At 50.1% G+C, this 22,805-nt stretch overlaps 1 protein-coding gene across 1 annotated transcript; it reads right to left on the bottom strand.

Annotated features, from left to right (window-relative positions):
- Window positions 1-1,886: 1,886 nt before the first annotated feature.
- On the bottom strand, window positions 1,887-22,535 carry fam20a (family with sequence similarity 20 member A). The gene is made up of 11 exons (NM_001126969.1): window positions 22,177-22,535; window positions 16,864-17,048; window positions 14,419-14,469; window positions 13,342-13,420; window positions 13,024-13,116; window positions 11,484-11,599; window positions 7,529-7,709; window positions 4,002-4,111; window positions 3,839-3,920; window positions 3,459-3,518; window positions 1,887-2,617 (listed from the first exon to the last, which is right to left on the bottom strand). The coding sequence occupies exons 1-11, from the start codon at window positions 22,509-22,511 to the stop codon at window positions 2,356-2,358; spliced, it is 1,554 nt and encodes a 517-aa protein (NP_001120441.1). The 5' UTR covers window positions 22,512-22,535; the 3' UTR covers window positions 1,887-2,355.
- Window positions 22,536-22,805: the final 270 nt, after the last annotated feature.

Here is a 22,805-nt window from a genome sequence, read left to right as displayed (position 1 = left end):
CGGGAGTAGAGAGTGGGGCCTCCGGGAGTAGAGAGTGGGGCCTCCGGGAGTAGAGTCTCCTTTAGGTTTTTAAAGATCCAAATAAAGGCTGAGTTTTAACACGTGGGATCCTTAGTAACGCCATGCGGGGGGCGCTGCAGCGGCCGTCGCGCCGATTCCTCACAGTCTCATTTCTGCCGTCTCGTCTGCATTTTTATATCCTTGTCCTGTAAGATTCACACACACACGTGCGCGGTTTTAGCTTTGCCTTTATTCTCGTAGAAGCGCGTGAAGATGAATATTGAATAACACGGCTTTATTTCCATGTGTGCACACCCGCGTGCGACGGGAAGATGTTTTTGAAATCACCAATCTGTATAGTTCTTGTTACTTTGCCTTTTTTTTGCTTCCACAAGCCCCGCCCCCATTCGCGACTCCTCAGTTCTCGTGTCCTAGAGAGTCACAGTATAGTCACTAAAGAGAGGACCATTTTTGTATTGTACCTGACTATATCGGTCTCATTACTGTATGTGCTCAAATATATAAATATATATAAATATATATTCCTTTTGTTATAGATCTCTCCTAAAATGCAGGTCGAGCAATAAAAATGATTTTAATTCTTAGATTCTGCCTGGTTTTTTTTTGGGGGGGGGGGGGGGGGGGAGTGTAAATGGCACAAACTGGGGGGGGGGGGGGAGATACACAGTGTGCGAGTAATGAGACAAGGAGCCGGATTATATTGTTATTGCGCCCAATGTGCTGTCATTCTGGCTCTCACTGCTACAGCTGGGAAAGGAGAGAGGATTCCAGTTCTGCTGATAGGGTTCTGCCAATTCCTATCCTCTTAGCTAATCTCTGTATTGTTCTCAAGTCGGAGAATGTAAAGGTCACGGCTCAAGTATCTGGGAGATAATGAACTGAAATAAACCTGACAGTACAGTATGGGGGTACAGCTTATTGTGTGCCCAGAACATTCCCTCTCTGTATATTTGTATTTATACATATGGGTAGGAGGTGCCATAGTGTTTCCCTTAGACAGTACAGTATGGGGGTACAGCTTATTGTGTGCCCAGAACATTCCCTCTCTGTATATTTGTATTTATACATATGGGTAGGGGGTGCCATAGTGTTTCCCTTAGACAGTACAGTATGGGGGTACAGCTTATTGTGTGCCCAGAACATTCCCTCTCTGTATATTTGTATTTATACATATGGGTAGGAGGTGCCATAGTGTTTCCCTTAGACAGTACAGTATGGGGGTACAGCTTATTGTGTGCCCAGAACATTCCTTCTCTGTATATTTGTATTTATACATATGGGAGGGAGGTGCCATAGTGTTTCCCTTAGACAGTACAGTATGGGGGTACAGCTTATTGTGTGCCCAGAACATTCCCTCTCTGTATATTTGTATTTATACATATGGGTAGGAGGTGCCATAGTGTTTCCCTTAGACAGTACAGTATGGGGGTACAGCTTATTGTGTGCCCAGAACATTCCTTCTCTGTATATTTGTATTTATACATATGGGTAGGGGGTGCCATAGTGTTTCCCTTAGACAGTACAGTATGGGGGTACAGCTTATTGTGTGCCCAGAACATTCCTTCTCTGTATATTTGTATTTATACATATGGGTAGGAGGTGCCATAGTGTTTCCCTTAGACAGTACAGTATGGGGGTACAGCTTATTGTGTGCCCAGAACATTCCCTCTCTGTATATTTGTATTTATACATATGGGTAGGGGGTGCCATAGTGTTTCCCTTAGACAGTACAGTATGGGGGTACAGCTTATTGTGTGCCCAGAATATATAAATGGGGAATATCATTCAGGAGATGCCATAGGCTCCATACAGTGCAGTTCTGTGTGAATAGAAGGAGTATGAGGATATAAAGCAATGGGCTCGGGTTCAGTTGCAGTGATGGGCCTTTATTTATAGACACATTACAATGTACATTTATATTGGGGAGAGCACAACCACAGGCCAAAGCTCCACCCCCTTTCTATGCAAAACAGCAGGAATTGTGGGCTGACAGAATATTCCCACATTCACAGTCTTCATTCCCGGACCCTGCCAGTTGGGCCAATCAGCAAAGCCGGGCCATTTAGTTGCCAGTTTTCTGCTCCCACTGCCTCGATAATGGGAACAGGGAAGGTGCCAAATGTTGGCAAAAAGATTTGAATATTAAAGTCTGAGGGTAAATGGCTCCAGTGCGTGTCTGGCCCGGCGGTGCCTACATGGAGCAATGAGCCGGCACAGCCGGAGATCCCTTTCCCAGACGGTTTGCACTTTCCAAAATGAAGAAGGACATAAGTACCGGGGCACGAGGCCCGGCGGCTGCTGGTAGAGTCTATAGACACACAGCCATCTCTGGCTCTATACTGCCCTCTGCTGGGCACCTGTGGCTGCTGCCTGCTGCCCCCCCTCTTTCATTATCACCGACCCCTCTCCGTGCTTTTGCACACACTCCTCCACCACTTGCAGCACTTTCTGCAGCCTCCTGTCCAGAGCCAACAAGTGCGGTTCCGTTAGGACGGTCTCTAGTAGGTCTCGGCTCAGAGACTCCCTCATTACATCACTCAGCCTGTACTCCGGCCTGGAGAGCAGTCTCAGCCGTAACCACGTGTCTTCCTTTACCCTGGGGCAAAAGCAGGAGATTCTAGTAAGTGCTACCCTCCCAAACTTATCCCTACTCTAGGGGTTATGTGGGAATAAAGGGTAAGTCTGCCTCACGCACAGAGACCAATCAGCTGTTGGCTTTCATTGGACTCATGCAATAAGACCATGATGATGGGAGTGAGGGGGTTAAACAGATGGGTGTGGCCACAGGCAAGGGGAGGGATGATGAAAGGGCTCATAGTAACAGGGGTGTGGCTACAGGCAAGGGGAGGGCTGATGGAAGGGTTCATAGTAACAGGGGTGTGGCCACAGGCAAGGGGAGGGCTGATGAAAGGGCTCATAGTAACAGGGGTGTGGCCACAGGCAAGGGGAGGGCTGATGAAAGGGCTCATAGTAACAGGGGTGTGGCCACAGGCAAGGGGAGGGATGATGAAAGGGCTCATAGTAACAGGGGTGTGGCCACAGGCAAGGGGAGGGCTGATGGAAGGGTTCATAGTAACAGGGGTGTGGCCACAGGCAAGGGGAGGGCTGATGAAAGGGCTCATAGTAACAGGGGTGTGGCCACAGGCAAGGGGAGGGATGATGAAAGGGCTCATAGTAACAGGGGTGTGGCCACAGGCAAGGGGAGGGCTGATGAAAGGGTTCATAGTAACAGGGGTGTGGCCACAGGCAAGGGGAGGGCTGATGAAAGGGCTCATAGTAACAGGGGTGTGGCCACAGGCAAGGGGAGGGCTGATGAAAGGGCTCATAGTAACAGGGGTGTGGCCACAGGCAAGGGGAGGGCTGATGAAAGGGCTCATAGTAACAGGGGTGTGGCCACAGGCAAGGGGAGGGCTGATGAAAGGGTTAAAGAGACTCACAGGCAGCACTGGTACACGGGGGCCAAGATGGTCGTCTCGTCGTGAGAGTGGCGTCCGAACCTGCGGCACCGACAGAGAAGACACAATCATGCGTTTGGGTCACAGATACAACCCAGCACCCGACTCAACTGCTCCAAATGGGTTCTGTCTACTCTGCTGGTACCGGCCCTTTAACAGAAGCACGTGCCTGACTCTATAGCTCGGAGGGTTACATGCATCCATTTCCCACAATGCTCAGCGACACGGGCACAGCTGGCCCAACCCTAACACAGCCCCCTAATACTTTTCTTATTTTGGGCCGCGGAACCAGTATCTGGGGGGGGGGGGGGGGGATAGAGAATGTGCTACTGATACGGGGCTGTGGGTTCCAATCACATTACCCTCTGGCGTTGTCCATATGGAGCATAAATCCCTCATCTCCGAATTTGCTGAATGTTTCATAGTGGTGCCGATCCATGTTTCCTAGGGAGTGCAGGGAGCAGGGGGTTAATAGTGTTGCATCATGGGATATTAGAGAATCGGATGATACAGGAAATCCGGTACCTATAAGGAAGTCAAATATAGCCAGATCCATCATGTTCAGTAGCCTCTTCCTATTGGTGTAAGGCTCAGTCTGCTTCAGCCAATCACAGTAGGACGGATTCACTTCCCAGCTGTTACACAGAAAGGAGAGTCAGTACCCATAGACCCAAATGGCAGTGGTGTTTATGGGTCGGTCCCCCCTAGGCCCAAACTGTACTAATGGCACCGACGTGTTTATGGGTCAGTCCCCCCTAGGCCCAAACTGTACTAATGGCACCGACGTGTTTATGGGTCAGTCCCCCCTAGGCCCAAACTGTACTAATGGCACCGACGTGTTTATGGGTCAGTCCCCCCTAGGCCCAAACTGTACTAATGGCACCGACGTGTTTATGGGTCAGTCCCCCCTAGGCCCAAACTGTACTAATGGCACCGACGTGTTTATGGGTCAGTCCCCCCTAGGCCCAAACTGTACTAATGGCACCGACGTGTTTATGGGTCAGTCCCCCCTAGGCCCAAACTGTACTAATGGTACCGACGTGTTTATGGGTCAGTCCCCCCTAGGCCCAAACTGTACTAATGGCACCGACGTGTTTATGGGTCGGTCCCCCCTAGGCCCAAACTGTACTAATGGCACCGACGTGTTTATGGGTCAGTCCCCCCTAGGCCCAAACTGTACTAATGGCACCGACGTGTTTATGGGTCAGTCCCCCCTAGGCCCAAACTGTACTAATGGCAGTGACGTGTTTATGGGTCAGTCCCCCCTAGGCCCAAACTGTACTAATGGCAGTGACGTGTTTATGGGTCAGTCCCCCTAGGCCCAAACTGTACTAATGGCAGTGACGTGTTTATGGGTCAGTCCCCCCTAGGCCCAAACTGTACTAATGGCACCGACGTGTTTATGGGTCGGTCCCCCCTAGGCCCAAACTGTACTAATGGCACCGACGTGTTTATGGGTCAGTCCCCCCTAGGCCCAAACTGTACTAATGGCACCGACGTGTTTATGGGTCAGTCCCCCCTAGGCCCCAAACTGTACTAATGGCAGTGACGTGTTTATGGGTCAGTCCCCCCTAGGCCCAAACTGTACTAATGGCAGTGACGTGTTTATGGGTCAGTCCCCCTAGGCCCAAACTGTACTAATGGCAGTGACGTGTTTATGGGTCAGTCCCCCTAGGCCCAACTGTAATGGCCCGACGTTTATGGTCCCCCCTAGGCCAAACTGTACTAATGGCACCGACGTGTTTATGGGTCAGTCCCCCCTAGGCCCAAACTGTACTAATGGCAGTGACGTGTTTATGGGTCAGTCCCCCTAGGCCCAAACTGTACTAATGGCAGTGACGTGTTTATGGGTCAGTCCCCCCCTAGGCCCCAAACTGTACTAATGGCACCGACGTGTTTATGGGTCAGTCCCCCCTAGGCCCAAACTGTACTAATGGCACCGACGTGTTTATGGGTCAGTCCCCCCTAGGCCCAAACTGTACTAATGGCACCGACGTGTTTATGGGTCAGTCCCCCCTAGGCCCAAACTGTACTAATGGCACCGACGTGTTTATGGGTCAGTCCCCCCAGGCCCAAACTGTACTAATGGCACCGACGTGTTTATGGGTCGGTCCCCCCTAGGCCCAAACTGTACTAATGGCACCGACGTGTTTATGGGTCGGTCCCCCCTAGGCCCAAACTGTACTAATGGCACCGACGTGTTTATGGGTCGGTCCCCCCTAGGCCCAAACTGTACTAATGGCACCGACGTGTTTATGGGTCAGTCCCCCCTAGGCCCAAACTGTACTAATGGCAGTGACGTGTTTATGGGTCGGTCCCCCCTAGGCCCAAACTCTACTAATGGCACCGACGTGTTTATGGGTCAGTCCCCCCTAGGCCCAAACTCTACTAATGGCACCGACGTGTTATGGGTCAGTCCCCCCTAGGCCCAAACTGTACTAATGGCACCGACGTGTTTATGGGTCAGTCCCCCCTAGGCCCAAACTGTACTAATGGCACCGACGTGTTTATGGGTCAGTCCCCCCTAGGCCCAAACTGTACTAATGGCACCGACGTGTTTATGGGTCAGTCCCCCCTAGGCCCAAACTGTACTAATGGCACCGACGTGTTTATGGGTCAGTCCCCCCTAGGCCCAAACTGTACTAATGGCAGTGACGTGTTTATGGGTCGGTCCCCCCTAGGCCCAAACTCTACTAATGGCACCGACGTGTTTATGGGTCGGTCCCCCCTAGGCCCAAACTGTACTAATGGCACCGACGTGTTTATGGGTCAGTCCCCCCTAGGCCCAAACTGTACTAATGGCAGTGACGTGTTTATGGGTCGGTCCCCCCAGGCCCAAACTGTACTAATGGCAGTGAGGTGTTTATGGGTCAGTCCCCCCTAGGCCCAAACTGTACTAATGGCACCGACGTGTTTATGGGTCAGTCCCCCCTAGGCCCAAACTGTACTAATGGCAGTGACGTGTTTATGGGTCGGTCCCCCCTAGGCCCAAACTCTACTAATGGCACCGACGTGTTTATGGGTCAGTCCCCCCTAGGCCCAAACTGTACTAATGGCACCGACGTGTTTATGGGTCGGTCCCCCCTAGGCCCAAACTGTACTAATGGCACCGACGTGTTTATGGGTCAGTCCCCCCTAGGCCCAAACTGTACTAATGGCAGTGACGTGTTTATGGGTCAGTCCCCCCTAGGCCCAAACTGTACTAATGGCAGTGACGTGTTTATGGGTCAGTCCCCCCTAGGCCCAAACTGTACTAATGGCAGTGACGTGTTTATGGGTCAGTCCCCCCTAGGCCCAAACTGTACTAATGGCACCGACGTGTTTATGGGTCAGTCCCCCCTAGGCCCAAACTGTACTAATGGCACCGACGTGTTTATGGGTCAGTCCCCCCTAGGCCCAAACTGTACTAATGGCACCGACGTGTTTATGGGTCGGTTCCCCCCTAGGCCCAAACTGTACTAATGGTACCGACGTGTTTATGGGTCAGTCCCCCCTAGGCCCAAACTGTACTAATGGCACCGACGTGTTTATGGGTCAGTCCCCCCTAGGCCCAAACTGTACTAATGGCAGTGACGTGTTTATGGGTCAGTCCCCCCTAGGCCCAAACTGTACTAATGGCAGTGACGTGTTTATGGGTCGGTCCCCCCTAGGCCCAAACTGTACTAATGGCAATGAGGTGTTTATGGGTCGGTCCCCCCTAGGCCCAAACTCTATTATTATACAGGTATAAGAATATTTGGAAAAAATAATAAACTCATTTGATTCAGACTCTACTGGACCCGATCCTTATTGTTAGGAGATACACTGCTCAGGGATTTATTCTCTCCTGGGTTCTGCGTGTTGCTACCCAGATGGTTGCAGTAAACCCATTTGGAATGTAGATGTTCTTATCTGGCTTTGAGTAAGACAACGTTATTGCTATAAAACAGAACCAGTAGTGTAGCAGCTCTGGGAACTGGCAACTAAATGGCCCGGTGTGACTTGGCCCTCGGTACCACAGAGGTGGGACAGCACTGCTCTAATGTATGTGCCAATACAAAAGTGTAACTTACTCTTCCTTCCCAGCGAAGGTGTAGGATCTTATCCAGGGGTTCGGGACAGAAAGCCGGGGTGCATGGTTAAGGGACGGCAGGAAGGCCGAGAGCGAGCCCTCTAGCATGTGGGGGTTGCCGCACACGGCGTATTCCGTCTTACAGGTATATGGGCACTTGGCAAACAAACACACGTTGTTGGCTGTGGGGAGACACAAGGAAGGGATTGCTGTACTGCAGTGCTGTGCCTAGCATTATTAGCATACACCTGTGCACTAAACACCTGGCTGATCTGTAATTAGCACAGGGGCATGCTGCAGTCTGTACTGGTTTCTAATCAGCCTGGGTATCACGTGTAAAAGATTAGGGGAACTGTAATATATAGTCGGGTCATGTTCCTATGGGACCAAACTGTAAATGATATCCTTATAAACAGTAAGTAGCGATGTCATCAGTTATAATCGGAGCTTAGTGATGTCATTTCTGTCACATGACTCACTAAAACTTGTATATTATAATAAGTAAAGTACCCCCTGTTGTAAAATATGAGGATATTAGAAGTCACCTCGGCGTTACATGACCTGTATAAAAGCACTTGGCTTTCGACCTTGTCCCTTTATATGGTCATGGAACTCCTCTGTGACTTATAATATCCCTATATGTTACAATAGGGGGCACTTTATTCACTATATATTATAAGGAACTCCTCGGGGGCTTATAATATCCCTATATGTTACAATAGGGGGCACTTTATTCACTATATATTATAAGGAACTCCTCGGGGACTTATAATATCCCTATATGTTACAATAGGGGGCACTTTATTCACTATATATTATAAGGAACCCCTCGGGGGCTTATAATATCCCTATATGTTACAATAGGGGGCACTTTATTCACTATATATTATAAGGAACTCCTCGGGGACTTATAATATCCCTATATGTTACAATAGGGGGCACTTTATTCACTATATATTATAAGAAACCCCTCGGGGGCTTATAATATCCCTATATGTTACAATAGGGGGCACTTTATTCACTATATATTATAAGGAACTCCTCGGGGACTTATAATATCCCTATATGTTACAATAGGGGGCACTTTATTCACTATATATTATAAGAAACCCCTCGGGGGCTTATAATATCCCTATATGTTACAATAGGGGGCACTTTATTCACTATATATTATAAGGAACTCCTCTGTGACTTATAATATCCCTATATGTTACAATAGGGGGCACTTTATTCACTATATATTATAAGGAACCCCTCGGGGGCTTATAATATCCCTATATGTTACAATAGGGGGCACTTTATTCACTATATATTATAAGGAACTCCTCTGTGACTTATAATATCCCTATATGTTACAATAGGGGGCACTTTATTCACTATATATTATAAGGAACTCCTCGGGGACTTATAATATCCCTATATGTTACAATAGGGGGCACTTTATTCACTATATATTATAAGGAACCCCTCGGGGGCTTATAATATCCCTATATGTTACAATAGGGGGCACTTTATTCACTATATATTATAAGGAACTCCTCGGGGGCTTATAATATCGCTATATGTTACAATAGGGGGCACTTTATTCACTATATATTATAAGGAACTCCTCTGTGACTTATAATATCCCTATATGTTACAATAGGGGGCACTTTATTCACTATATATTATAAGGAACCCCTCGGGGGCTTATAATATCCCTATATGTTACAATAGGGGGCACTTTATTCACTATATATTATAAGGAACTCCTCGGTGACTTATAATATCCCTATATGTTACAACAGGGGGCACTTTATTCACTATATAATGTAAGATGCTTAACTCTACAATTATTGGTGAAGTGGCCCCTATGAGTGCAGGAGCAGGAGCAGGAGTGCAGCTGTATTAAGTCAGCCAAAGAAACATGGCAGCTTCAGTGCCCGGGGGAGGCTCCTGTTCCACATTCAGGTCACGCTGCTGTCCGACATGAGCAAATATCCATCTGACAAGGACTTTGCAGCTCAAACAGGACTGTTTGTATTTTCAGAATCAGCTGATGGTGCTTGCACAAGGCGTTTGGAAGCCTCAGCAGTAAATGAGATGCCAGACGCTGGCAAAATACACAGGAGTCTAGAGACAAAGGATTAACCCTCTGGGCGCAGGCTGGGTTTGCAGCCACCCATTCCGTGCTCCTGTCTATGCAACTGCCTGCACAAGTCTTAGGGTGAAGACACATGGAGCTACTTAGTAGGAGTCACTGGCAACAATAAAGGTCCCCATACACAGGCCGATTCTAGCTGCCGATATGGGTCCCTTAGACCAATTCGGCAGATAATTGGCCCATGTATGGGCACTACCGACGGGCCTGCCCGACCCATATCTGGCCTGAAATCAGCAGGTTAGAAAATCTAGTTGGATCGGAGACTGCATCGGCTCGTTGATGCAGTCCCGGACCGACTTTTGCTATGCCCCTCGTTATAATTCGATCGTTTGGCCAAACAATCAAATTATCCTGGATTCTCCCAATATCGCATCGGGAGAAGATCCGCTCGCTTGGCTACATCGCCAAGAGAGCGGAACAGCCCATGTATGGGGACCTTAAGAGTTGCCGGTGGATAGGCCGTTAGGAGTCACCGGTGGATAGGCCATTAGGAGTGGATAGGCCGTTAGGAGTCGCCGGTGGATAGGCCGTTAGGAGTCGCCGGTGGATAGGCCGTTAGGAGCCGCCGGTGGATAGGCCGTTAGGAGTCGCCGGTGGATAGGCCGTTAGGAGTCGCCGGTGGATAGGCCGTTAGGAGTCGCCGGTGGATAGGCCGTTAGGAGTCGCCGGTGGATAGGCCGTTAGGAGCCGCCGGTGGATAGGCCGTTAGGAGTCGCCGGTGGATAGGCCGTTAGGAGTCGCCGGTGGATAGGCCGTTAGGAGTGGATAGGCCGTTAGGAGTCGCCGGTGGATAGGCCGTTAGGAGTCGCCGGTGGATAGGCCGTTAGGAGCCGCCGGTGGATAGGCCGTTAGGAGTCGCCGGTGGATAGGCCGTTAGGAGTCGCCGGTGCATAGGCCGTTAGGAGTCGCCGGTGCATAGGCCATTATTCTGCACAACTTCAGAATAACGAAGCAATGTGATTCCCTTTGCACCTCCGACTCCTATTGTTACCGGTGACTGTTGGCCTTTCCACTGGCAGCTCCTATTGTTTCCTCCTGGAGGAGGAAACGTTGCGCAACTTCACAATACTGAAGCGATGCAATGACCTTTCCACAGCGGCTCCTATTGGCCTTTCCACCGGCAGCTCCTATTGGCCTTTCCACAGCGGCTCCTATTGGCCTTTCCACAGCGGCTCCTATTGGCCTTTCCACAGCGGCTCCTATTGGCCTTTCCACAGCGGCTCCTATTGGCCTTTCCACAGCGGCTCCTATTGGCCTTTCCACAGCGGCTCCTATTGGCCTTTCCACAGCGGCTCCTATTGGCCTTTCCACAGCGGCTGCTACTGGCTTTTCCACCGGCAGCTCCTATTGGCCTTTCCACCGGCAGCTCCTATTGGCCTTTCCACCGGCAGCTCCTATTGGCCTTTCCACCGGCAGCTCCTATTGGCCTTTCCACCGGCAGCTCCTATTGGCCTTTCCACCGGCAGCTCCTATTGGCCTTTCCACCGGCAGCTCCTATTGGCCTTTCCACTGGCAGCTCCTATTGTTACCGGTGGAAAGGCATTTTGTAGCGGGCAACTGAACCGCTCCGTGGGTCCTCAGACAATGCTGATCATTTACTGATAACTGTCTCTACATGTGTTTTAGCAGGGGCAATTCTCAGTATTGTCTATGGCAGGGGATATTCTAGCTTTTTGTAGCTGCTACAAGTAGCTCCGTGTGTCTTCCCCCTTATAGGCAGAGGCAGCAGGAAGGAAGCCGTGCTGGCCTATATGAGATACATGGCTACATTACATGATATAATAATAAAGTGTTGATATAAATAAAGCAGTACCGGGTGAAACAAAGAATACCCATTCCAGGTCCTCATTTGCCGTTACTTTCAAAATCTCACTGGTCAAGTTCACAAGTCGGCCGGCCACTGGCGGAACTCGCCGGAAATCTAGAATCCTAAGTTATAAAATGTTAGCAATGTTTATGTGACAGAAGATAAATGACAGGTTTATTATACATGAGTGATACTGTATAACTCAGCCTGCAGCCTTGTGCCTTTATATGGGGGGCACAGAACCCCTCAGTGACTGCTAATATCCTTATCATTTACAGTAGGGGGTACATTATCCCTTTTAATACATGAGTGATACTCAGAGTTCCCTGTATAACTCAGCCTGCAGCCTTGTGCCTTTATATGGGGGGCACAGAACCCCTCAGTGACTGCTAATATCCTTATCATTTACAGTAGGGGGTACATTATCCCTTTTAATACATGAGTGATACTCAGAGTTCCCTGTATAACTCAGCCTGCAGCCTTGTGCCTTTATATGGGGGGCACAGAACCCCTCAGTGACTGCTAATATCCTTATCATTTACAGTAGGGGGTACATTATCCCTTATAATACATGAGTGATACTCAGAGTTCCCTGTATAACTCAGCCTGCAGCCTTGTGCCTTTATATGGGGGGCACAGAACCCCTCAGTGACTGCTAATATCCTTATCATTTACAGTAGGGGGTACATTATCCCTTATAATACATGAGTGATACTCAGAGTTCCCTGTATAACTCAGCCTGCAGCCTTGTGCCTTTATATGGGGGGCACAGAACCCCTCAGTGACTGCTAATATCCTTATCATTTACAGTAGGGGGTACATTATCCCTTATAATACATGAGTGATACTCAGAGTTCCCTGTATAACTCAGCCTGCAGCCTTGTGCCTTTATATGGGGGGCACAGAACCCCTCAGTGACTGCTAATATCCTTATCATTTACAGTAGGGGGTACATTATCCCTTATAATACATGAGTGATACTCAGAGTTCCCTGTATAACTCAGCCTGCAGCCTTGTGCCTTTATATGGGCACAGAGCCCCTCAGTGACTGCTAATATCCTTATCATTTACAGTAGGGGGTACATTATCCCTTATAATACATGAGTGATACTCAGAGTTTCCTGTATAACTCAGCCTGCAGCCTTGTGCCTTTATATGGGCACAGAACCCCTCAGTGACTGCTAATATCCTTATCATTTACAGTAGGGGGTACATTATCCCTTATAATACATGAGTGATACTCAGAGTTCCCTGTATAACTCAGCCTGCAGCCTTGTGCCTTTATATGGGGGGCACAGAACCCCTCAGTGACTGCTAATATCCTTATCATTTACAGTAGGGGGTACATTATCCCTTATAATACATGAGTGATACTCAGAGTTCCCTGTATAACTCAGCCTGCAGCCTTGTGCCTTTATATGGGCACAGAAGCCCTCAGTGACTGCTAATATCCTTATCATTTACAGTAGGGGGTACATTATCCCTTATAAGAGATGACATACCCCGAGTACCTGCAGGCCACATAACCCAACCCTATAGGACTCACCTGTCCAGATGGAAAGCTGCAATCTCCGCATTGTGGCGCTGAAAATCCACAAAATAAAAAAAGTCTTCTGGGGTTTCCTCTTCTCGTCTCTGCCTTAAGAAAAAATGTATGTGAGGCATAAAAGGGACAGAGAGTGCTCTAATCTGAACAAATCAATAGAAATCAATAGGATCAACAAATCTTACCCCCCCCCCCCCCCCCCAATCCCTAACAGCTCTGCTGGGAAGCTGCTTAAGCAACAACATAGTTAAGAATTTCCCCATGGAAAATAGTAGCCCCCCTACCCCCCCAGAATGCCAAACAGGGCAGAAATCCTACCTCATTGGCTTAAACATGGCTTTCCCATAGTCTTGGAACTGTAGGATCACTTTCAGGTGGGTTCCACTCGGCTTCACAACTACAAAGCAGCACCAACAGCCAATATTAGTAATGACTGAACAGGTGCCACATCCTGTATATGGTTTTATTGTATGTGCCCAGCGCTGGCGTCTCAACAAAATCTTGTACGTATTACTGTAAGTGATTCATTGGGGGTGGGGGGGTTCCTTACTGTAAGGGTAGTCAGGTTATGGGGTTCCCTACCAAGAGAGGGGGAATGAGTGATACATTGGGGGTGGGGAGGAAAGGAGATCTCGCCATCAGCATAGGAAGGGGTTCCTTACTGTAAGGGCAGTCAGGTTATGGGATTCCCTACCAAGAGAGGGGGAATGAGTGATACATTGGGGGTGGGGAGGAAAGGGGATCTCACCATCAGCATAGGAAGGGGTTCCTTACTGTAAGGGCAGTCAGGTTATGGGGTTCCCTACCAAGAGAGGGGGAATGAGTGATACATTGGGGGTGGGGAGGAAAGGGGATCTCACCATCAGCATAGGAAGGGGTTCCTTACTGTAAGGGCAGTCAGGTTATGGGATTCCCTACCAAGAGAGGGGGAATGAGTGATACATTGGGGGTGGGGAGGAAAGGGGATCTCACCATCAGCATAGGAAGGGGTTCCTTACTGTAAGGGCAGTCAGGTTATGGGGTTCCCTACCAAGAGAGGGGGAATGAGTGATACATTGGGGGTGGGGAGGAAAGGGGATCTCACCATCAGCATAGGAAGGGGTTCCTTACTGTAAGGGCAGTCAGGTTATGGGATTCCCTACCAAGAGAGGGGGAATGAGTGATTCATTGGGGGTGGGGAGGAAAGGGGGTCTCGCCATCAGCATAGGAAGGGGCTCCTTACTGTAAGGGCAGTCAGGTTATGGGATTCCCTACCAAGAGAGGGGGATAAGGGATTCATTGGGGTGGGGGGGGAAAGAGATACTATTATCTGACCACACCCCTGTAATGGAATAACCAGACATGTAAGGGATTGGGACTGTTGGGGTGCAACACACATGATCGGGGGGCACTTACCTTGGTTGCAGTCACACTCCCCATTCAGTGCCTTCTCGTCGGGGCTGAGATCTGCCAATAGGGAAGGAGGAGACATTTAGCACAGCGCAGGCTGCCAGAGGGATACAGTGCGGAACACACACTAAACCATCACAGTGAAGAATAACTGCAATCAATGGTTAACTTACCCTTTAACAGAGGCACCCACCCTTGCCCACAGTCAGCGGTGCTGCTCACATACACATGCCAGGGGTGACCTATGCCCCTTGGCAGCCACAGATTATCACGCCACCTGTTGGCACAGGTACCACAGCCAACTCGGCTCTCTGTAGGGTTTCCCACAATGATGAATGGGCCGTGCCAGGCCCCATAGGCATCGCTTGCCCACAGTTCCCCCATATGCACACAGATGCCGACCTGGTAGCCTGCCAACGCCTGTGCCCCAGTTTGGCACCTTCCCTCCCAGCGCATGTACTGGGGGAGGGCAGCAGGCTGGCATCCAATCCCCATGACCTGGGGCATCACTGGTTAATGATTAAAGGGGGCAGTACTCCTAGATACTTGCGGTAAGCAGACAGTGTTAAATTAGTAGCTGGTTGTTAGGGCTTAATAACCCTAGCAACCAAGCAGCAGTTGAGAAAGGGGTAGTTTACCTTTAATTTAACTTTTAGTGTGTTATAGAATGAACAATTCCAAGCAACTTTTCAATTGGTCTTCATTATTTATTTTTTATATATTTTGAATTATTTGGCTTCTTATTCCAACTGCTTTCAAATGGGGGTCACTGACCCCGGCAGCCAAACCCTATTGCTCTGTGAGGCTCCAGTTTTATTGTTATTGTTACTTTTTATTCCTTATCTCTCTATTCAGCCCCTCCTCTATTCATATACCAGCTTCTCATTCAAACCGCTCCAAGGTTGCTAAGGTAATTTGGACCATAGCAACCAGATAGCTATTATAACCCCAACCTGTAGAGCTGCTGAACAATTATTGAAATACTACAAAGCTACAAATAAAAAATCAAGACTAACTGCAAACTGTCTCACATCATACTCAAAGTTAACATCCCCTTTAATCTAAGAACCATAAAAGACCAACTGCAACATTGCTTTGATGAGGTCCATCTCTCTAGCAGACTGGGAGTTCTCGGTGGATTTCAGACCTGTAATTTCCATTGGGAACTTGTGGCTGCGGCTTAAGGTGGGAGAGATAATGGAGTCTAAATCTGGAGGTGCTGGTCGGATTAAAGGGCAAGCAAACCCTGTAGGAAATGCAGGCCAAGTGAATGAAGGTTGCTGTGCAGGTTCCCAGAGCCGGCGTGGGTGTGTAACAGTGGCACCGGCGTTTGTGGGATGAAACTAAACAATGCTCTATTTAATCTGGGCTTTATTTGCCCTCGCAGTGCCTCAAGGCTTGGCTTTGGGCCTCCCGTGTGTGAATGGGTTAAATCCTGCCCAGTTTGGGGCAGAACTGTAATTACCCCACCGTGTTACTGACACACCTGTTCCGACACAACTAAATTACACGTCTGGTTCCTGCGCTTTGTCTCCATCGCGCTGCGGTTTATTCACTCCCTCGTCTGGAACTGGCATGTGGGGCCGGGTCCCTCCTTATCTCACCCCTCTGTCGCCCGTGCCACATTCTCCCTGCGTAAACAACCCCCCCCCCCGTGTACTTACATCTGCATTTAGTCTGAACTGTGATGTCAGCAACTTCTCAGTTGGTCTTCATTATTTATTTCTTTATAGTTTTTGAATTATTTCTCTTCTTCTGTCTCTTTGCAGCTTTCAAATGGGGGTCACTGACCCCGGCAACCAAACCCTATTGCTCTGTGAGGCTCCAGTTTTATTGTTATTGTTACTTTTTATTCCTTATTTTGCTATTCAGGACCCTCCCCTATTCATATACCAGTCTCTTATTCATATCACTCCCTGGTTGCTAAGGAAATTTGAACCCTGGCAACCAGATAGCTGCTGAAATTCCAAAGTGGAAAGTCACTGAACAGCGATATTACCTGAACTATGACATCATAAAAACCTTAACCAACAAAACACTGACATGTGATCCGCATTCATTTTTGTATGAATCCCTCATCCTGAATTAGGGCATCGCCTGTATCTAACCCCAAACTCTGACATCATACAATATATGTATGTATATATTATTTCCCTATGGGACCAAACTGTAAATTATATCCTTATAAACAGTGAGTAGTGATGTCATCAGTTATAATCGGAGCTTAGTGATGTCATTTGTCCCATGACTCACTGAAACTTGTATATTATATTAAGTAAAGCCCCTCCTGTTGTTCACAACAGGGGGGAGTTTATTCACTATATAATATATACATATTCCCATCTCTGAACTATGACATCATCAAACATGTGACTCTACCTGCACCCATTCCTGACCCAGATTGCTAATCGTGGCGCCTAATAAGTTCTACTAATGGAACCCGGTACTTACCGGCGCTAATAACCGTCATGTTCCCCATCCAGTCAATGAGCCGCTCCACGGTTCTGCTGGCCCGAGGGTACAGGGCATCTTGGCTGATCTCCAGGTGGAACTGCAGCCAGGGGGCGCTGACATCGAACACGGCCTCTGTCAGTGGGGCGGAGCTATTCTGAGCCGCGTGGTGCGCCCGACGCTTCCTGCAAAATAGGGGCACGGTGACCCAAACAGGCACAAGAATGGCCCTTATTGACTGTGTGCTGGGACCCTACAAAATGGCTCCTTTGCCCACGCCCACAGCCCCACCCTAACAAGACACCGCTGAGTTGGTGAGGGATGGGGGCGGCTCTTAGTTAAAGGGGTTGCGCTAACTTTTAGTATGATGTAGAAAGTAATATTCTGAGCCAGTTTGCAATTGGTCTTCATTTTATATTATTTGTAGTTTAGTTGTTTCACTTCTCGTTCAGCAGCTCTGCAGTTTGGCGTTTCAGCAGCTATCTGGTTGCTAGGGCCCAAATGACCTTAGCAACCAGGGAGCAGATGGAATGAGAGGATGGTAAATAGGTTTATCTGAGCGGTTGGACCTTGCACCCTGCTGGGGCCACTGAGCAAACACGACCCCCCCATGCTTATCAGAAAGGGACAAGGCAACGTGTTCCTAAACTTAACCCTTCCCCTGCCTCTGCCATTTCACTTAGGGATATTCCAGTCCCCATTGGCCAGATTGCTGCTGCTCTGATTGGCCCCTAGCTCAGGGCAAGGTTACAGGCATATAAACCTGGGGGGGGGGGGGGGGGGGGAAGTAGAAGCCCCCCTGCCCAAGCTGGCAGCCCCTATCCCCCCCATAACACTATAATATGGATTTTCCCTATATCCTATGAAATCTTCCAAAGGCAATTAACCCTCTGGCTGCCTGGCTGGACTAAATCCCAGTCTATAAACGCGCAGGAGATGGGGCCGAGGCTCTGGAATATTCTAACCCTTTCAGTACCAGAGCCCCCGTAACAGGGTGGCCTCCTATTTCCCGACTCCACTTGCCAATGGAGCTGGAGCTGAAGGGGTGACACGGCCGGGCAGCGGCGCTCATAATGGATTTCCCAGAATGCCCAAAGTATGTTTGTTGGCGCGAGTGCGAGACGGGGCCCCAGCAGCCAAATCTCTCGTCCCACATATTTCCCCACTGACGGATCATTTCTCTTTCATTCCCGCACAATGGCAACAGCTGAGGGAGAGTTCAGCCAACCCCCTCACTCTCTCCTGTGCCCCCCCTTATTCCAGGGTCCCCTCACTCTGTCCTGTGCCCCCCCTTATTCCAGGGTCCCCTCACTCTGTCCTGTGTCCCCCCTTATTCCAGGGTCCCCTCACTCTGTCCTGTGCCCCCCCTTATTCCAGGGTCCCCTCACTCTGTCCTGTGTCCCCCCTTATTCCAGGGTCCCCTCACTCTCTCCTGTGCCCCCCCTTATTCCAGGGTCCCCTCACTCTGTCCTGTGCCTCCCCTTCTTCCAGGGTCCCCTCACTCTCTCCTGTGCCCCCCCTTATTCCAGGGTCCCCTCACTCTGTCCTGTGCCCCCCCTTATTCCAGGGTCCCCCTCACTCTCTCCTGTGCCCCCCCTTATTCCAGGGTCCCCTCACTCTGTCCTGTGCCCCCCCTTATTCCAGGGTCCCCTCACTCTGTCCTGTGCCTCCCCTTATTCCAGGGTCCCCTCACTCTGTCCTGTGCCCCCCCTTATTCCAGGGTCCCCTCACTCTGTCCTGTGCCCCCCCTTATTCCAGGGTCCCCTCACTCTGTCCTGTGCCCCCCCTTATTCCAGGGTCCCCTCACTCTGTCCTGTGCCCCCCCTTATTCCAGGGTCCCTCACTCTCTCCTGTGCCCCCCCTTATTCCAGGGTCCCCTCACTCTGTCCTGTGCCCCCCCTTATTCCAGGGTCCCCTCACTCTGTCCTGTGCCTCCCCTTATTCCAGGGTCCCCTCACTCTCTCCTGTGCCCCCCCTTATTCCAGGGTCCCCTCACTCTCTCCTGTGCCCCCCCTTATTCCAGGGTCCCCTCACTCTGTCCTGTGCCCCCCCTTATTCCAGGGTCCCCTCACTCTCTCCTGTGCCCCCCCTTATTCCAGGGTCCCCTCACTCTCTCCTGTGCCCCCCCTTATTCCAGGGTCCCCTCACTCTCTCCTGTGCCCCCCCTTATTCCAGGGTCCCCTCACTCTCTCCTGTGCCTCCCCTTATTCCAGGGTCCCCTCACTCTCTCCTGTGCCCCCCCTTATTCCAGGGTCCCTCACTCTCTCCTGTGCCCCCCCTTATTCCAGGGTCCCCTCACTCTCTCCTGTGCCCCCCCTTATTCCAGGGTCCCCTCACTCTCTCCTGTGCCCCCCCTTATTCCAGGGTCCCCTCACTCTCTCCTGTGCCCCCCCTTATTCCAGGGTCCCCTCACTCTCTCCTGTGCCTCCCCTTATTCCAGGGTCCCCTCACTCTGTCCTGTGCCTCCCCTTATTCCAGGGTCCCCTCACTCTCTCCTGTGCCCCCCCTTATTCCAGGGTCCCCTCACTCTCTCCTGTGCCCCCCCTTATTCCAGGGTCCCCTCACTCTCTCCTGTGCCCCCCCTTATTCCAGGGTCCCCTCACTCTCTCCTGTGCCCCCCCTTATTCCAGGGTCCCCTCACTCTCTCCTGTGCCCCCCCTTATTCCAGGGTCCCCTCACTCTCTCCTGTGCCCCCCCTTATTCCAGGGTCCCCTCACTCTGTCCTGTGCCTAATGCCCCCCCTTCTTCCAAGGCCCCCTCACTCTGTCCTGCTACAGCTTGGCAGTAGCTTGGCATGCCTGCCTGGCAGTGTGAGGGAATCAGCAGGGCACACAGGGAATGCCAGCCCATTAAGCACAATACACACGTTACACCCAGGGGCACTGCTGGGAGAGCCTTCCAGTGGAGGTGGTGGGACTAAAACATTAGAGAGATTAGAGAGGAGAGGTTGAAAGGGAACAGTGTTGCTTAAGATGCAGGGGTAGATACAGAGAGTGACCTCCCAGCAGAGGTGGTGGGACTAATACAGAAGACGAAATAGGGGGGAAGATGAAAAATAACACAAAGAATCACACAAATAAAATATTCAGAATAAGACTGTATTTGTGCCATAGATGCCCCCTTCCCACACTATGTGGCAGCAGCCCCTCTGTAACCCTTTCATGCCTGGAAGGAAGGAACAGCTTCCTGGCCTGAGGGATATTGGCAGTTTGGCCCCGTGGGAGTCATTCTATATACTGTGTGTTTGTGATGTACAGTGAGTGATACCCGGTAGTACTGCTGCACCCAGAGTAACACACTCACTACACACTCACTATGTACTGACACTGTCACACAATGTAAAGGGGGTGTTCAGCTTTAAATTAACTTTGAGACTACTCTGAGACAACATGCAGTTGGTCTTCACTTTGGGTTCGGCTGCTCTCCAGTATGGAATTTCAGCATCTACCTAGGTTGCTATGGTCTATTTAACCTAGTAACCAGATGGTGGTTTAAAAGAGAGACAGGATTATGAATAGCAGATGGTCTGAATAGAAAGATAAGGAATAAAAAGTAACAATAACAATAAAACTGGAGCCTCACAGAGCAATAGGGTTTGGCTGCCGGGGTCAGTGACCCCCATTTGAAAGCTGGAATGAGTAAGAAGAGGAAGGCAAATAATTAAAAAACTATAAAAAAAATGAAGACCAGTTGAAAAGTTGCTATGAAAGGTAATTCTATAACATACTAAGGGGCAGATTTATCCAAATGGGCATTTAGAGCTTAATACATAATAACTCACCCACGTTCTATTCATTCCTATGGGAATTTCAGTGGCGTATTTATCAATGGGTGAAAGTTAGAACCAATTAAATCCCCATTTGATAAATACGCTTCTAAAATTCCCATAGGAATGAATAGAACGTGGGTGAGTTATTATGTATTAAGCTCTAAATGCCCATTTGGATAAATCTGCCCTTACCCTTGTATAGATAGCAGTGTTACACACATACTCACTATACAGGAGATAATATAAGGATAAAGCTGTACTTACACAGATACTCCAACACTCACACTACCCAGGAGGGTATTACACACTCACACTCACACTACCCAGGAGGGTATTACACACTCACACTCACACTACCCAGGAGGGTATTACACACTCACACTCACACTACCCAGGAGGGTATTACACACTCACACTCACACTACCCAGGAGGGTATTACACACTCACACTCACACTACCCAGGAGGGTATTACACACTCACACTACCCAGGAGGGTATTACACACTCACACTACCCAGGAGGGTATTACACACTCACACTACCCGGAAGGGTATTACACACTCACACTCCCCAGGAGGGTATTACACACTCACACTCACACTACCCAGGAGGGTATTACACACTCACACTACCCAGGAGGGTATTACACACTCACACTCACACTACCCAGGAGGGTATTACACACTCACACTACCCAGGAGGGTATTACACACTCACACTACCCTTGAGGGTATTACACACTCACACTACCCAGGAGGGTATTACACAGTCACACTACCCGGGAGGGTATTACACACTCACACTACCCAGGAGGGTATTACACACTCACACTCCCCAGGAGGGTATTAAACACTCACACTACCCGGGAGGGTATTACACACTCACACTACCCGGGAGGGTATTACACACTCACACTACCCGGGAGGGTATTACACACTCACACTACCCGGGAGGGTATTACACACTCACACTCCCCGGGAGGGTATTACACACTCACACTCCCCGGGAGGGTATTACACACTCACACTACCCGGGAGGGTATTACACACTCACACTACCCGGGAGGGTATTACACACTCACACTCCCCGGGAGGGTATTACACACTCACACTCCCCGGGAGGGTATTACACACTCACACTCCCCGGGAGGGTATTACACACTCACACTCCCCGGGAGGGTATTACACACTCACACTACCCAGGAGGGTATTACACACTCACACTCCCCGGGAGGGTATTACACACTCACACTACCCGGGAGGGTATTACACACTCACACTACCCGGGAGGGTATTACACACTCACACTACCCAGGAGGGTATTACACACTCACACTACCCAGGAGGGTATTACACACTCACACTACCCAGGAGGGTATTACACACTCACACTACCCAGGAGGGTATTACACACTCACACTACCCAGGAGGGTATTACACACTCACACTACCCAGGAGGGTATTACACACTCACACTACCCAGGAGGGTATTACACACTCACACTACCCGGGAGGGTATTACACACAATTCCGTGGGCTCTCACCGGTTGTGGTGGGCTACCCTCTTCCTGTAGCTCCCCGTGGCTCTCTGGTAGCCGAGCAGCAGGTTCCGGTGGGCAGGGGTGCGGGGGTCCTGGGGTTGGTACAAAGGGTGAGAGAAGAGTTTTTGAAGTTTTGGGGGTTCTGGCACAGCGGTAGCAGGGGCCACAGAGGAGCCTGTTGCTAAGGAAACCGTTGCCTCAGTTCGGGGTGGCCCAGGGCAATCACAGTCGCGACTGATCCTCAACAGCAGCTTTGGCCACAGGTGGAAATAAATATCGAATGCCAGGATGGCGAGAGCCAAGAGCAGCAGCAGCCGGCCCCTCCGGAGCCCCCACATGGCAACCCCACCTGGGGCAAGTTCAGCCTGGGAGTGAGGCTAGGAGGCAAGTACTGGGGGCAGGTATAACCTGGGGGCAGTCAGAGGGGCAGTCTGCTGAGAGAGGGAAGTGCTGTCCCAGGGCCATGGGTGACACCAATGGGTGCAGGGGAGGGCCTGTGTGGGTGCCCCCCTGTGGCTGACTGTGAGTGGCACAGGTGAGGGCAGGGACTGGCACCAGGTGAGGGAGCCTGGGGGGAAGGAGAGTGGGTGGCACATTGTGGGGTTGCTAAGTGGTACTGCCCCCTTGTGGAT

This window comes from Xenopus tropicalis, chromosome 10 (assembly GCF_000004195.4).
Source record: "Xenopus tropicalis strain Nigerian chromosome 10, UCB_Xtro_10.0, whole genome shotgun sequence".
NCBI lineage: Eukaryota > Metazoa > Chordata > Amphibia > Anura > Pipidae > Xenopus > Xenopus tropicalis.
Note: the sequence above shows the minus strand (reverse complement) of the source record. Positions and strands in the feature narration are given on the sequence as shown.